General features: G+C 40.4%; 1 protein-coding gene across 1 annotated transcript in view; it reads right to left on the bottom strand.

Annotated features, from left to right (window-relative positions):
• cspg4 (chondroitin sulfate proteoglycan 4) overlaps positions 1–13,056 on the bottom strand; it is a 70,060-nt gene extending 57,004 nt beyond the window's left edge. The window contains exon 1 of the mRNA XM_031316663.2: positions 12,918–13,056. Coding sequence (XP_031172523.2) covers positions 12,918–12,984 — 67 coding nt within the window. The 5' untranslated portion in view covers positions 12,985–13,056. The remainder of the gene's footprint in view (positions 1–12,917) is intronic.
• Positions 13,057–14,713: the final 1,657 nt, after the last annotated feature.

Genomic DNA, 14,713 nt, shown 5'->3' with positions numbered 1-14,713 from the left:
CCTGCATCAGCTTCCAAACTCAGCTCATCAACAGGCTCAGGAATGCTGGCCTGCATGCACCAAGACAAATGTCAGGTAAAGTCTGTACATTCCCTGGCAACAATGCACTATTTCAAATATCCAGAAACAACCACATCATGTTTTATTAGAATGTGCTCTGGATTTTACCTTTCAGCACAGCACTATAGGTCACGTTAAAACCAGCCTCTTCTGCAGTGTTATCTGGAGGCCAGCATTCCCAGTAAAAGATTATGAAGACATTTTTGGGGAGGTACAATTGGCTGAAGTTTTCCCATTAAAGGAGAAGTGAAGGTTACAGCGATGCCAACATGACCATACTGTAATTTGTTATGAGCTGCAAGCAGAAGTGGTAGCCTGAAGTGGTCCTGTTTGTGTTCAGATTGTGCAGCCTCTAATGAGGATGTCTGTGATTAAACCTAATCAATGATCTATTATGTAGGCCTATTCTTGATTGTGAGCAATTTCAGTCATTGTTATGAAGCTGATTCATTTTACTGGCATAGGATGTTTACTTTCAATTACCAGGATAATTGCAATCCCTGTTGTTTACTTGTCATGGCAATGCATTGGGAAAGCAGAAATACAACACATACAACCTTTAAAATAACATGACAGTCTCCTCTACCTTTGACAACCATGTTTAATTACGTCTAGAAATGAAATCCACAATTTGGCAAGGCAGTGAACCCAGGTTATTCCACTTTCAGTGGCCAGGAAAAAGTAGCTGCATCTTGGATAACACAATGATTTCTCTGCAACAACAGCTGCTGAGCGAGTTAGTGTTAAGACTTCCACCAAGATACACTATATGACAAATTACCGAAAGCAAATCTTTACTTGTGCTGAGATGGGAAATCATCTCGCGGTTATTTTTATTTTTAACTTTTCATATTTTCTCTTACTATGATTGCTTGTATCAAACCTCATTTCTGTCCTATCAGTTCTCTGAACCCACCACCCCTCAACAAACTGATGTGCTATCTGGTTTGATAATGTCTTGTTGCAAAGCGGGAAACGTACATTTTGTTTAGATAAAGTTTGTTGAGGGTGTGAAACTGGTTTTTAGATGAGAATGAAATCAAATCACGGGAAGCTATTCCTATTTTAAAGTTTGGACCACACTTTCAAGGAATCAGATATTTCTATTTTAAACTGCTGACCTCTCTTTCACTGTCTGCTACAGTAGAAGCCTGTGTGTAAAGCTTTAGACCCACCCTCCTTAAACTTGCTTCCCCATCCATCATGTCTCAATTGAGTCATAACTTAAACCTGATTAAAAGGGTCTCCTTCTCTTCACTAACATCTCCCATTTGAGACTAAATTCAGGATAATTAGTTGACTCAATTAAGTATCATAGCTTTCACTTGGATCCACTGGCTGATGTGGAAAGAGCACATGGTCTTAATATTAGGAGTATATTGACTTTCACAGATGGAAAATAGTGAGTTTAAGTGTTAGTTCAACATCTCATGGATCTAAACCATTTTAAGTATGTAACAGTAAATGCCACACACCAGACATTCCCCTAAATAAACTTTCACTAAATGGCCATGCAGTTACATAACATGTTGTTCTTATGCATTTAATGGAAAGAGGGCAAAGAAACACCAGGACCATGCTCATTTTTCTAATAAATGAATATGCATTAAAGAATCAGGCAGCCAGAAAAAGCAAGTTCATTCCCCCCCCGCCGGCTGACCTTAAGCTAATTGCCATCCAATTGTTATTGGTACCCTTACGTGTATCAAAATGCTCTCTCACACTGCAAATTAGCTATGTAACAGCCTCTGGAGGTTATTAAACAAGGATTGGGGCACATTTATGTTATATTAGAATACCTGAACACGCCATGTGTATCATTGGTTTGCTTGAAAAGAAGAAAGGGAAGTTTTCTTGTTGGGGTGTTTAAATCTACAGTACTTTCCCCCTCAGAGAACCATAAAACATACTGTGAGAGACTTGCAATTAAGCTCACCAAATCTAAACTGAACAACAATGGTAAAAACATCTAGTGTCTCCTCTGTGGTCACTTATACAATAGAGATTTGTCAGAAGAGAAGCTTGGGAATTCATTTTTGGCTGTAAAGTGACAAGATGTACCGGGGTCACTCATGGTCAGCTTCCCTACTCCGTATCTTTACATTCCCCAGAGCATATTCCCATGGCCTAGTCTGGCACACTATGAAACATCAGATTGCATAGTTGGCCACAAAAATACTAGTTGTTCTCGGTGTGCACTCATCTCTTCAGTCATCTGCATTTCTTCTGGTTTGGCCGATCATTTATTGACTTCAGCTGCTGTTGTCAGTTGCTCAAAGATTCCAATTCTTTTTCTCATTTCCCACAATCTTTTTTTCCCTTGCACAAGATAGTTCACATTATCCGGCGTTTAATCAAGCATGTAATCATTTTTGAGCTTGGTCTCCCCAAAGGCCATGATAATGTGAATATTGTCTGGAAATGCAAATATGTGTGTGGAGGCGAGGCACGAAAAATTTGACAGACATGTTTTTTTTTCAAGGAAGAATGTATGAGACAGACTCAACTAGTATCCCTCATACAAGAAGTGTGATGACAAAGCAACAGGTTTTTTAAGATAAGAGTGGTGAACGGATGTTTTAGTTTATTGAAGGAATGGAAAGCAGCTCATTAATAAGTTTGATAGATTGTTTTTATTTTAATTTCTGTGGATCAGTGTTTCAGCACATCCTGTCTCCTTCAGGATAAAAGCCAATAATTGCCTGACTGACATTGTGTTCAACTGGAGTTTCAAATCACACTGCAATTAACAGTAACAGTCCATAGAAAGGTCATTTAAAGCCCTGAAACATCAATATTTCCACCTTCTAAGAACTAGCAAAAGGAAAAATTGAAAAAGAAGGGAACATTTGTATACTTACTTACAAATTAGTAAATAAGTGTACGAAATATATTAGCATATGTTGTCCTCTGCACTTCTATCATAAAGGGTCGAAAACGTTGATCCATAGAATCCAAAATAAATAGATTGCATCAGAGTTATGAGTGTGCTGCTTTCTCCTCCTTTATTTAAAGCAATGGTTCAACATTTTGTGAAAGATGCTTTTTTACTTTCTTGCTGAGAGTCAGATGAGAAGATTGATACCACAGCAGCTGCTTAGCTTACAGTAGTTTAACACAAAGACAGGAAATGGGCAGAAACAGCTAGCCTGGCGTTATCCACCGGTTTTACACTTTGTTTGAAAAAAAAAAAGGATTACGCAAATGAGATATAGTGAGCTAAGGCAAATTTTTACCTTTGGGCGGTTTCCAGTGTGTGTGCTAAGTTAAGCTAACTGGCTACAGTAGCTTTAGCGTCATTGTTATTTTACAGACATGAGAGTTGTTATCAGCCTGCTTGTGTAAGATCAAGAAAGTGAATAAGGGTATTTCTCAAAATGTCTAACTATTCCTTTAATGGCTACTTGGGCACCTTAATAGAATATGTGTTGTTTCCTTCAGTTCTTCGCTGATTACTTTATGTCCTGTCTCAACCACAACCCTATACATGCCTAAACGGATTCATGAATTCAGTTTTCTATGTGACAAACAGCAGATAATAGATTCTAATAATTTAATTCTCATAAAATTGACGCCCACAACACATAATCTGAATCTGTGCTCACTTCACAATATTCTATGAAACTACGCAGAACTTTTTAGCATCTGTTTTGCCACAACTGTGTGAAAGATTCAACACATGATTGCACAAGGAGCTTGGTTGTCTGGCTTGGCAGACCAGTTAGTGTGCTTCAGCTCCACTGTGCAGCTGTTCTCAGCTTCATGCTACTGCAGGCGGCCGTACAGTCAGTCAAACCAAACTTCATGGGACACATCATTTCCTCTGGTTATTTTAAGCCTTCGTAACCAGCGGGATGACGACATTTGCTTGGGCTCCCTAACATTGGGATCTGTGTGAACCACAGCACGTACACAATACACACCCTCACACACACATAAACACACATGAATGAACACACACACAAAAGCCCCGCCCTGTGTCCCCTTCCCTCCCCCTTCCCTCTTTCGTCAACCCCATGTGAAGCAACATACTCTTTTGTTGGTTCTGCCGTCTAGCTATATTTATCTGGTGCAAGCTATTCCAGACTGTCATCTGCCAGATCCCAGGCCTGGTGTTACCCCCAGCCCCCTTGAATCTGTCTGAACCCAGCCTGTAATGAGGCCGCCTGGCGTCAAATTACTCCGAACACTTTATCGTCCCTCTGCGTTGCTGATGAAGATTTTCAGCAGGATGGAAGCTGGCGTTGATCAGTGCCAGCATGCTGAGAAAATTGGCCCTTCTAACTGCAGCCTTGCACTGCCATGTTGTGGGAATGATAGAGAAGGAAACTAGCTATTTGGATGAAAAAAAGGGGGATGATCATATTCTTTTTTTTATGTAGCCCAAAAGCATCCTCATGTGAAATAAAGACAATAGAGTCATTTTCTTGGTGACGTTAGCTGTCAAACTTTGTCTGTGACCAAATGCACTAAGTAGAAATATTTTATTTTTCTCAGCAGATTAACATATCATAGCACAACAAACTATTAGTTTGGAGTCAGATGTCTCATGATTAACCACAGCGGCCTTGTGCTTATGAGTCATGCACCCTCTGGACTGGAGGGAGTCCCCGCACTCACAGTTGATTTCTCTATATTTAAAATAGTGAGTCATATTCATGTGCTTAGGTTTCTAAGGGATAGTGCTATGTAGAATGAAACTTAGCACATGTAAAATGCGAAATACAACGCATTAATATTAAAGATGTTTTACAATTTTGCTCTTTTTCCATTTGATGTATTTGAGTCACAACTGTGTGTGGCTTACTGTATATAGAACTTGCTATAAAGAAGCTCTCAGGAGTTTGAGGATTGCTGAGAGAACAAACATGAAACACATCTGATAACAAACTGCACTCTCAGTGCCTGTTGTAAGAACTACTTCAGATCTAACACCGAGCATTCTTCCGAACTTGGCTAATTGCGGCACGCTCACATTCTTTCACCGCAGTTGTTTTGTCTATATTAGGCAAAAGAAGCGGCGGGACAATATGATTAAAGCCTCCAGCTTTGGCATGCTACTAATTGACCAAGCCGACTCCAGATGTTGGAGTGGAAACCTTAGGCTTTTCTCAACACGTCACAGATGAGTCAGCCCAACACTGGAAACATTTCCCATGATTCACGCTGCTTTTCCAGTGCCTGAGCAGCCTTTTGTTACCGCACTGGCCACATTGGTCTGATTCCACTGATCAGGGAATGTGAGTTACATATGATGCAGAGGGTTCAACAAAGCAAGTATTGTTCCTAAATCTGATATAGGTATTCATTTATATCATATGATGATGTAAGATGATATTATCAGTTGATAACATTCACGATAAACAGAAAGGGAGGATCTTGAGAGCTGATCTTGGGGGGTAAAAAAATAAATAAAAGTGCTTTGGGATAAGGACACATTTTGTTTTTCCTTTTTCCTTTCAATTTATTTTCACTGAATAAGAAAAACAATGGCAGTCAGAATAGAACTGATTCCCTCTCTATTCAACCAAAAATGATAAAACAAACTATTCCCTTAAAAAAAAGGAAAAAACCCATAGCGGCCACTCGTATCGAGACATCTGGTCATGCATAATTCCTGCTTATTGAAATCTTGGCAGTTCTGTGATGATGAGCATTTTCTCTGGAGTTTTCATTTTGGGCACTAAACTCCCCAGCAGCTCTTATCAGAAATAAACATGCACAGTTCAGTTGCTGCAGTGGGGGAGGAATATAAGCCTGTGATTATCAGGGTCATAACACACACACACACACACACACACACACACACACACACACACACACACACACACACACTTTGATTTTAAATGTTCCACTTCATGTCTTGGCTCCTTTGTTGTCTGACAGGTATCCTAATGTGCATGATGGTGGACCTGGGTAGGTAATATTTGTCTTTTGATCTTGATCTTTTTTTTGCAGCGCTGTTGGTTTGTTTTATTGTTAATTTCTTTTATTTCACAATGTTTACTCTTTATTTTATTCAGTAATTGACAGTAATCTGATTCTTATCCACATCCTGTTGCCTGCTGTTGCTATCCTCAAAAACATTGTGAACCAAATATAATCTACTTTCCAGATTTCCCATGATGTCAAGCTTTTGGTCAAGGACACAAATGTAATAAACTCTGTTTTATTTGTCTATGACTAGCAGTGTTAGTCTGTCCACCACTTTGGTCCTGACTGAAATATCTCAACAACTATTGGATGAATTCCATGAAATTTTGCACAAACATTCTTGGTCCCCAGAGGATAAATCCTATTAATATTGGTGATCCTCTGAGTTCATGTTTAGAGATGTTAAGGTAAAAAGTATTTATTTGTCCATTACTGTTGTCCATTCCCATCAGTTTCAGCTGTACCCTGTATTAAGTGCTAATCAGAAATTCAAGTATCTTTGTGAGAAGTATGATGAGCATACAGTAGCTATTTCTGTTCTGTGTCCACACAACAATCTGTCAAATGAAAAACCGCTGTTAAACTTTATTATCCTGTTCAGTGGACCAACACAAAAAACATGAAAAACCCTTGCTGGCCCAAATCCTGTAACTGTAAAACTCCAAGTATTAACAAATGTGAGGAGAAAGATTTATTTTTTTACAGTGCAGTCCTCTGGGATAAATGTTGACTATTTTCCTCCTTCGCCCACGCGACTCTCTGACCCCACACTGCTACTGCTGTAGGTAGACTGCGTCCTTAGAATTGCCTAAAATTGCATGGCGACAAGGCAATCACAGTTTAACAACAATTTGAAATCCCCAAATTGCCACTTACACATCATCATTACACAGCTCATATCTGGGTGTAGACCATTCGTCACTAAATTGCAACAAACCCCCTTCCACCGTCTTATCTGAATGACGTGGAAAGGGTTAAAACAACATGGTAGCACACCATGAGATGGCCTTTGACCTTTCACCTAGGGAGAAAATCTGGGCCTGTGTTTATGTACAGAAACTCTTTTGTGTACACACCCAGGGCTAAATGAGGTCTGTGTGTGGGCTGTCTGCCTGCTCTAAGCAGATCATGGCCCTAAAATATAATCCGAGCAGCCTGCCGTTGACAGCCAGCAACCTCAAAGAGAGCAATGTGGGAAAGATCATCTGCCAGGGGACTATAGAGTCCTCAAGACGAGGGATATGTTTTTTTTTTTGTTTTTTTTACTGTTCTTGAGATGAGAGTAAATTGAGTTGTGATATGTGCTTTTGAAGTCACTAAGTCCTCTGCTTTAAGTGTGACAACAATGCCAGTGATACATTCAAAAGGAAGGCAGAATGTCTCTTTTATTTTTGAAGGGTTGTGCATCAGGCACATATGTAGCCCTGTGAAGGACAACTTGATAGCTTCATCACATGTCTCTGCTGCTTTAAATGATTCTTATGATTTATTACAACTTGGACCTTATTTTCGTAGTTTGGCCCTCATTTCTGTCAGTAATTATTCCATATGACTCTTCAAGTTAATCGTTTAGATCTGGCAGGCTAAAAAAAGGAGAAAAAACATGAGCAGTCAGATAATCAGACTTGCTATAAAGTAACCCATAGGCAGGGCAGGATTTACTAACTATGGGAGCCTGGGGTATAAATGTGCTTGTGGGCCCCTATCGATCAACACACAATTAACAACAAAACAATAAACACAATTACTTAAAGGTATGATATTATTTAACTACAATCCAAGCTGAAATAATAAAGGTGTTAAACGTGATTGTAACTATTTGGACTGCCTCTACAAGTCAGGGCCTTGAGAATACGTAATGATATACTTGTTGTATTGTGTTTAGAGGACCATGCATTATTATCAAACTATCATATTGCTACTAAGTAATAAGCACACAGTGAATCTGGAGCCTTTAGGACTCCTGAGATTTTGGGGCCCCGGGGCATGGACATTTATCTAGCCTTGTCCCAAAGTTAGCCAAATTTATTTGAAAGAGAAACCAAAGACAAAGAGTAAAATGATTCCCCAAACTGCTGTAAACAACCATCACAATTTACAGACTGTTTTACTAGTTCAACTTTAACCTACCATACTAGTCGTAACCATGTGCATTCTGGGCTTGTTCATTTTCAGTTTTACCTCCAAATAAAGTTGTTTAGATAATCTTGCTAAAATATTGTCTTATTTACTCTCTGCCCGATTGTTAGACCACCAGAATGTTTTGCCCTGTGTTGCTTTCTTTTTGTAGAGATGTCACTGAGTTACTTTGGTAAGTATGTATTCATAACTGATACAAATTATGGCAAAAACAATGGAAATAAGATTAAGTAATAATTATTATCCTTTAACTAACTGTTCAGTGAAATAATTGATAAATTGGTCATCAATTCTGTCTTTTTTTAGGCACTCTTCTGCATTTTAAATTTCTGGCTTTATTATGTATTATGACATGCTTACAGCAGCTACCCGTGAAAACATGTCTGAGTGTCTTGCTTAAGGACACCTTGAGGAGTTATTGCTGTTACAGGAGTCAAACCCCTCACATTTCCATTATGGGACCGACCAAGTGTAATCACTGGGCAGACATGCTGCCCACCCTGTTGCTGCAGGTCAGATATAAACTTCTACCTGTAGCAGCAAGATGAAGGCATAGAGAGGAAAGGAGCAGAGTGAGGCAGGTTGGCAATACAGCTAACTTTAGATTCTTGCAATGATGTTTGCCTCGGGCCAGAATCCCCCCAAAAATAGTTAATAAACCATGACTCACTGAAACTTTCTCTGTGAAAGTGCCAGGATAAAACATCAGGCAGGCAGAAGTGAGGGAGGTTATATCATATTAGAAGCATTATCAATATTGATCGTCTTCCATGCTCAGAGAAGTTGTGAGAGTCTCATTTTCATGAAGCCAAGGACAAGCTCGTCAATGTGCAGGATGTCTTCCAGACTACAAGAATGACGCATGTACTGCACTTAAGTTAGTGAAGAAATGCATTTGTTCTGCAGCAGAACCAGAGTTTATTCTCGTTTAAAGAAACAACATATGTTACTTTTGTGCATCTTTTTTGCAAATTCACTAAAACTATCTATTGTTTTACTAATTATTTTCATCTTCCTGCTCCTTTTGGAATGTCTAGTTTGTTACAGATTACAGATTATGTTGGATGTTATGTTGGAAGTGTACCTTGAAGTAATTGAAAATAATATGTATAACTCTCTCTTTGGACATTTTTCACAAAGCTGAAGTGACCACAATTAAGTCACTTTTTGATGGATTTCCATAGACAGAAAGCAGGCATGGGATTGCACATTCTGCTCTGTATATATAAACACTCTGATTTTCTTGTTTGGATTTACTCCAAATGCCCCATTTTTATTCTGTCCTAACATTGCGTTGTGTTTAAACTAAGAGGTGAGGGGAGGGTCACAAAGTGTGTCTGTGGGACCAGCACAAGCAACAGAACACTAATCTCATCAATTTCCCATTGCAAATATTGGACTTATTAATCTTCTGTGCAGACACTTGTTGTCACACCATTCTCCCTGCCAACTCTCAAGGAACACATGGAGGCCTTGTATACAGACACTTCACAAAGCCCAGGCAAATTTCATATTTATTTTTTCTTGTTACCATAGTAACATTATACTCTAGGGGAGATAGCGGGCTTGTATGCAGTCTTGGGATGCAAATGCTCTCGTTAAGCTTTGCAAATGAAAATGCAAACACATTCAGGAGCAAGACATCTCTAAAACAGTTACAAATATGCATAAACCATTAGACAGTGTTTGTAGTAGATGTTTATGGCTTATTATATGTTATTTGAGCAATTTAAGACTAGAATTTGCAATTAGGAATGTGGTAATTCAATTGATGCTCTTTTAGTGTCATCTGGTAGCTTTTTCACATCATACATGATTAGTTCTGCCAACAGAGTTGGACAGAAGTTTTGTTTTCTCTCCATTTTGTCTGTTTGCCTGTCTCTTCATCTGTGGGGTCTTATTTGTATTGTAGAAAATATCAATATTTTATAAATGGATTTTCAGACAACATAAGACAAAACAAAATAACAAATAGGAGAAAGTAAAAAGGTTGGTAATGGGGCAAGAAAGATGTCATTAACTTTTCACACTGTTTGGCCAACAGAGAGGAGTGACAGTGGCTGTGGCTTCCTTAGGAACCTCAAACTTTGTGTGCCTTTCAACAGACAGCAAAACAGGAAAAAACCTCTATCACCAAGCCAACCAAACAACATATAAGCACTGGAAAGAAATGTATGGTTCGGAAATAAGTGCCCTGCCAATTTTTCCAAACCTTGTTAAATGACAGCCTTAAAGCCACTGAAGAGATACAGAGCTGCAGTTTTAAAGACTCTGCACAGGAACATGTCATGTCTAATTTCAGATAGAGTCATGATAAAGTGAGCATCACTTGATTTGAGAAAGAAAAGTGCTCCCATATGGCCACTGAATGCAGAACCCTGCTGGTCATCTACTTTTAATGCCAAAAAAGATGTGTCCCTGATAAATTCTATGATGTAATAATATTCACTGATATACAGAATCTGAGTTGGCAGGTGCTCAGTAAGCTTGGCTAGGTGAAAGACGGTTTTCAATCACAGGTGCAAATGTTGAATTTGGGGGCCATGACATTACCAGAAGGCTAAACAGGCTGATCGTCGAGCATCTCCCATCTTAGCCTGCTTACATTTTCTCTCTATATTCTGCATGCAAAGAAACTTAAAGGATTGATTTGGTGAGCTCCTGCGTATGCTCACTCTGCATCATTATTGTTCTTATTATTATTGTTATGTGGGCAGAAGAAACACAGTTGTTGATGACGTCAAACTATGGGAAAGTGGTAGGTTGCATCACTGAAGAGCACTTATGGAACAAGTTATTATATGGTAAGGCTCACTATGGTAATGATTTGGCTCAAACCATTTCTGCTATTGAACAAGACTTTCCTGATGGTAGAAAAATATAATAAGAGTGGGTGCAGGTAGACTACCTACAGTAATACTTGGAGAACAACTGCATAGTGCCTCTGTAAAGAAAGGTGCCAATGACTCGAAGAACGCCCAGGCATCTGGTCGTCATGTGGCGCATGGCCTGTGACATTTGAAGATGTAAACACGGGGAAGAAATAAAACCCTCTGTAAACGTTCTCCGTAGTTGGTGGAAGAGTCCCCCAACAGCTTGTGGCAGGCATTTTGTGGAGCGAGGGGGGGGGGGCAACATCTAATCAGTGACTCGGTACATCTGGTCAACATTAGCAATTAGTTCTCCAGGGTCAGTGGGTGAGTGCTGTTCACACTGAAGCAGTGAGGATTGTGCCAGCAGATAATTAGATGAGGAGAAATTGTTCCCCCGTACAGTTTTCCTGTTTTATTCTGCCATCATTTTTGATTAGAGGAGCATTTGGTTTGTGGAAAACTTCATCTACTGCACCTTTTAGCCAGTCAGCACTAACTAGAATGATATTGTATGTATATTTGCATTAAGATACTGCACAAAGGTTTCTATGAATCGTCAGCAAATGCAATGTGACCACACTCGGAGAGCAGTCTCTGTTTGCTCAGTGTACGGCTAATTCTTTAGCGGAGGTGTCGCCGTCACACCAGTCAGTGGGGTTTATCTATAAATGAGCAAACAGAAGGGCAGATGACTCTCCTCATGGTCGTGGTGAACAGATCACAGTGCAGACGATCTGAATCCATCTCTCCAGCTGAGCTTTGATTCTGTGCCACTAAAACAAAGCGATACTCCCCTGTTCAGATCAAGAGACACTTTTTCACTTTAGCTGCCAATGAGACACTCATGGAGAGGTTTGCCCGGGCTTAATTGAAGTGGAATTTGCAGTGAGTTTGAAGATGTGACAGCCGGCAGAAGACAATGGGCTCAACAGCTGCTCTAAGTCCAAGGCTGATCCTGCCAACTCGTATAATTTTGTGCTGAGGTGAGTTGGTTAAGCTGTTTGGAAACACTTTCAAATTCCCATCCACATACCGGATTTGCCTCACCTAAACACTGTAGCTCCCACACTAACTGTACTCACACTCAGGGGGAATAAGAAGAAGAAGAAGTAGCTGCATCATGTCATACTGAGAAAGGTACATCTGTATCTGACTTTACTCATGCACTATGGGGCCATTGTATGGTCCTTGGCCTCCCAGCATCCTCCTCCCCAATACACACACTGCCTCTCTCTGTCCCCTACTAGCCCCCTCTCTCTCCCACACGTTCATCTCACCTCTCTGGGTGTATCAGGAGCAGCTCTGCCTGCCACTGTGTACTTCCCTGAAAGAGCCATTCATAGCTGCCGGCAGAGGCACCTCAGCTCACCTCCTATCCACAGAGGGCTTCAAATTCACTACCTCCTGCCTTTTGGCAACACGCCTTCCATGCAAACATTCTCAAGGTAAATGCTATTGCACAGTCAGCCGGGCACAGACTGAAAGGCAAAGAAAAAAACTACTTCAGATGAGAAACCTACAGATGTTGTCTCAGACCTTGGTCCAGGGTTAGACCCTTGGCACATCTTTTCCCTCATGTATTGAGTTTTATCCAGGAAAAAGAAGGTTTCACTGCTGAGCAATGAATGGCACTAGGACTGTGAGGGTGAACAACAAAAAAGTACAGAAAATAAAAGAAGAAAATCTGATTTAGAGTTTACTCAAACTTTTCGCTCAATGCAATATTCGTGCAGGTTAAAGTTTCATTACTTTAAGTTTGATGTATTAACTCATCAGGTTGTCATGCTTTGATTTATGCATTGGGGAAGCCTCAGGCAGGAACAGTGATCTGATATCCTCCCGTGCATCTCTGACAGAGGGGAGAAAGGGGAAAGGGGGGATCAGGACAGAGTGATTTGTAGTGGCACTTACCTCCATGACCGGGACTGGGGAGGCAGAGCAGCAGGGTCAGGAAGGCAGCGACCAGGACCGAATGCATGGCTCTAATATTTTCGTGCTGAAAGTTAAGTCCTCCACTCTCACGTTAAAGACACTCCATTCAGAAGGGGACTGAATGAGTTTCCAGTTTTAGGACCGGCTACAGGATACTCCTCCATGGTAAGGGGCAGGGCTGGGGAGGGACCATAAGAGGGACGCCCTCTTTCAAACTCACCCTGTTTAGCGCTCTACACACACACACACACACACACACACACATCTTCAAAGATTGAAAAATCATATTGTGTCTCTCCCTCCTGCCCCTGCACCTACACATTCAAAAACGCAAGACTGATTACTGCAATACACACATCACACACATACAAACACATTTGCACAAACACATTTGCACACACACACACACACACGCACACACACACACACACACACACACACACACACACACACACACACACACCCTCCTTTCGTCTCATTCGGTAATTGGAGTGGCCTTTGGAGACCAGTTGCTGCCTTCTGCAAGGATAAACCTTTTGCTTTTAATTAAAGACAAATCAGGTTGCCCAACTCACTTGGTGCTTTATCTTCCTAGCCTTTCCCTTGATCAATGTCTCGTTCTCTATGTTTTTGTTTAACAAACCTGCTCCCGAAGCTAATTAAGCTCACATTTTAGCGTGGAATAGAGGTGGTTTGTGTTGGATTTGCATTCACTATCTCTCCTCTATTGATAGGACAGGGACAATGGAAAAGTTTTACTGCTTAAGTTAACTAAGACACTCAGAGAGAGACTTTCATCGTGGTTAGTGTCACTGATTGTTCTCCCCTTGGCTTTCCCTTTTATTTTTTAGTAATGAACATGCACACACTCCTCACAGGGATTAGTACTTTCTGGTTGGATGCTAAGATTAAACCTCAAGTTCACTCTCAAAGCCTGAACGTTCAATTTCACCTGTCTCACAGTCAGCTGGTTGGCAAATTATTTCTCGTTCTCTCCGACAGCTGAAATGGGAATACAATTAGAATTTTCTAAAGACTTCCTCTCAGGTGTGGAATAACTTTATAACAGTGATTTACTGTTGAGCGCAGCCCATGCAGTTCAATTCGAGTTTTTCCCTTCCAACTGAACAGTTCCTCAGAAATTATCTTGATTAGATGATCTAGATGATTTTTATCTCAGAAACTTTCACATTGTAACAGAAACACGCATCCAAAATATCACATTTTACTGAAACTGATATCCACATGGGAATATGGCTTTCATCTGATTCCTCATGATCTGTGCAGACAAGTTCTCCCTCAAACAAAATCTGAATATGTTTTTTCTTCGATTCAACAGCACCTCTAGTGGCAAATAACTTAACAGCTCCACGCTGAGGTGGCATTAATTTGTAACAAACAAGATGAAGTGGACAACTCATCTCTTTACCCTGCAAAAGTGTTTGAGGCTGTAAGAACACCTGTAAAATAACACATGGCTCCTGTAACAGAACACTATTTATTGCAGGCAACCTTTTCTGACACCATAGCCTCCCTGATTATTTCAGCATGACACGAGCTACAATTAAAACGCTCCCTCTGAGCCTAAGCCAACCATTTACACCGATGACATACTCTAGCCTCCCTGGGGATGCATAAATTGCCCTGGAGGGATGTCACCCACTGATATGAGTGGGCTCCTGCACTATGTGTGAGAGCACAAGCTGTCTTATGTAATCCACAACACCAGTGGCCCCCTTAGCACTTTAGATGATGCAAGTAGATGTGTGTGAACC

This window comes from Sander lucioperca, chromosome 7, assembly GCF_008315115.2.
Source record: "Sander lucioperca isolate FBNREF2018 chromosome 7, SLUC_FBN_1.2, whole genome shotgun sequence".
In the NCBI taxonomy this organism is placed as follows: domain Eukaryota; kingdom Metazoa; phylum Chordata; class Actinopteri; order Perciformes; family Percidae; genus Sander; species Sander lucioperca.
Note: the sequence above shows the minus strand (reverse complement) of the source record. Positions and strands in the feature narration are given on the sequence as shown.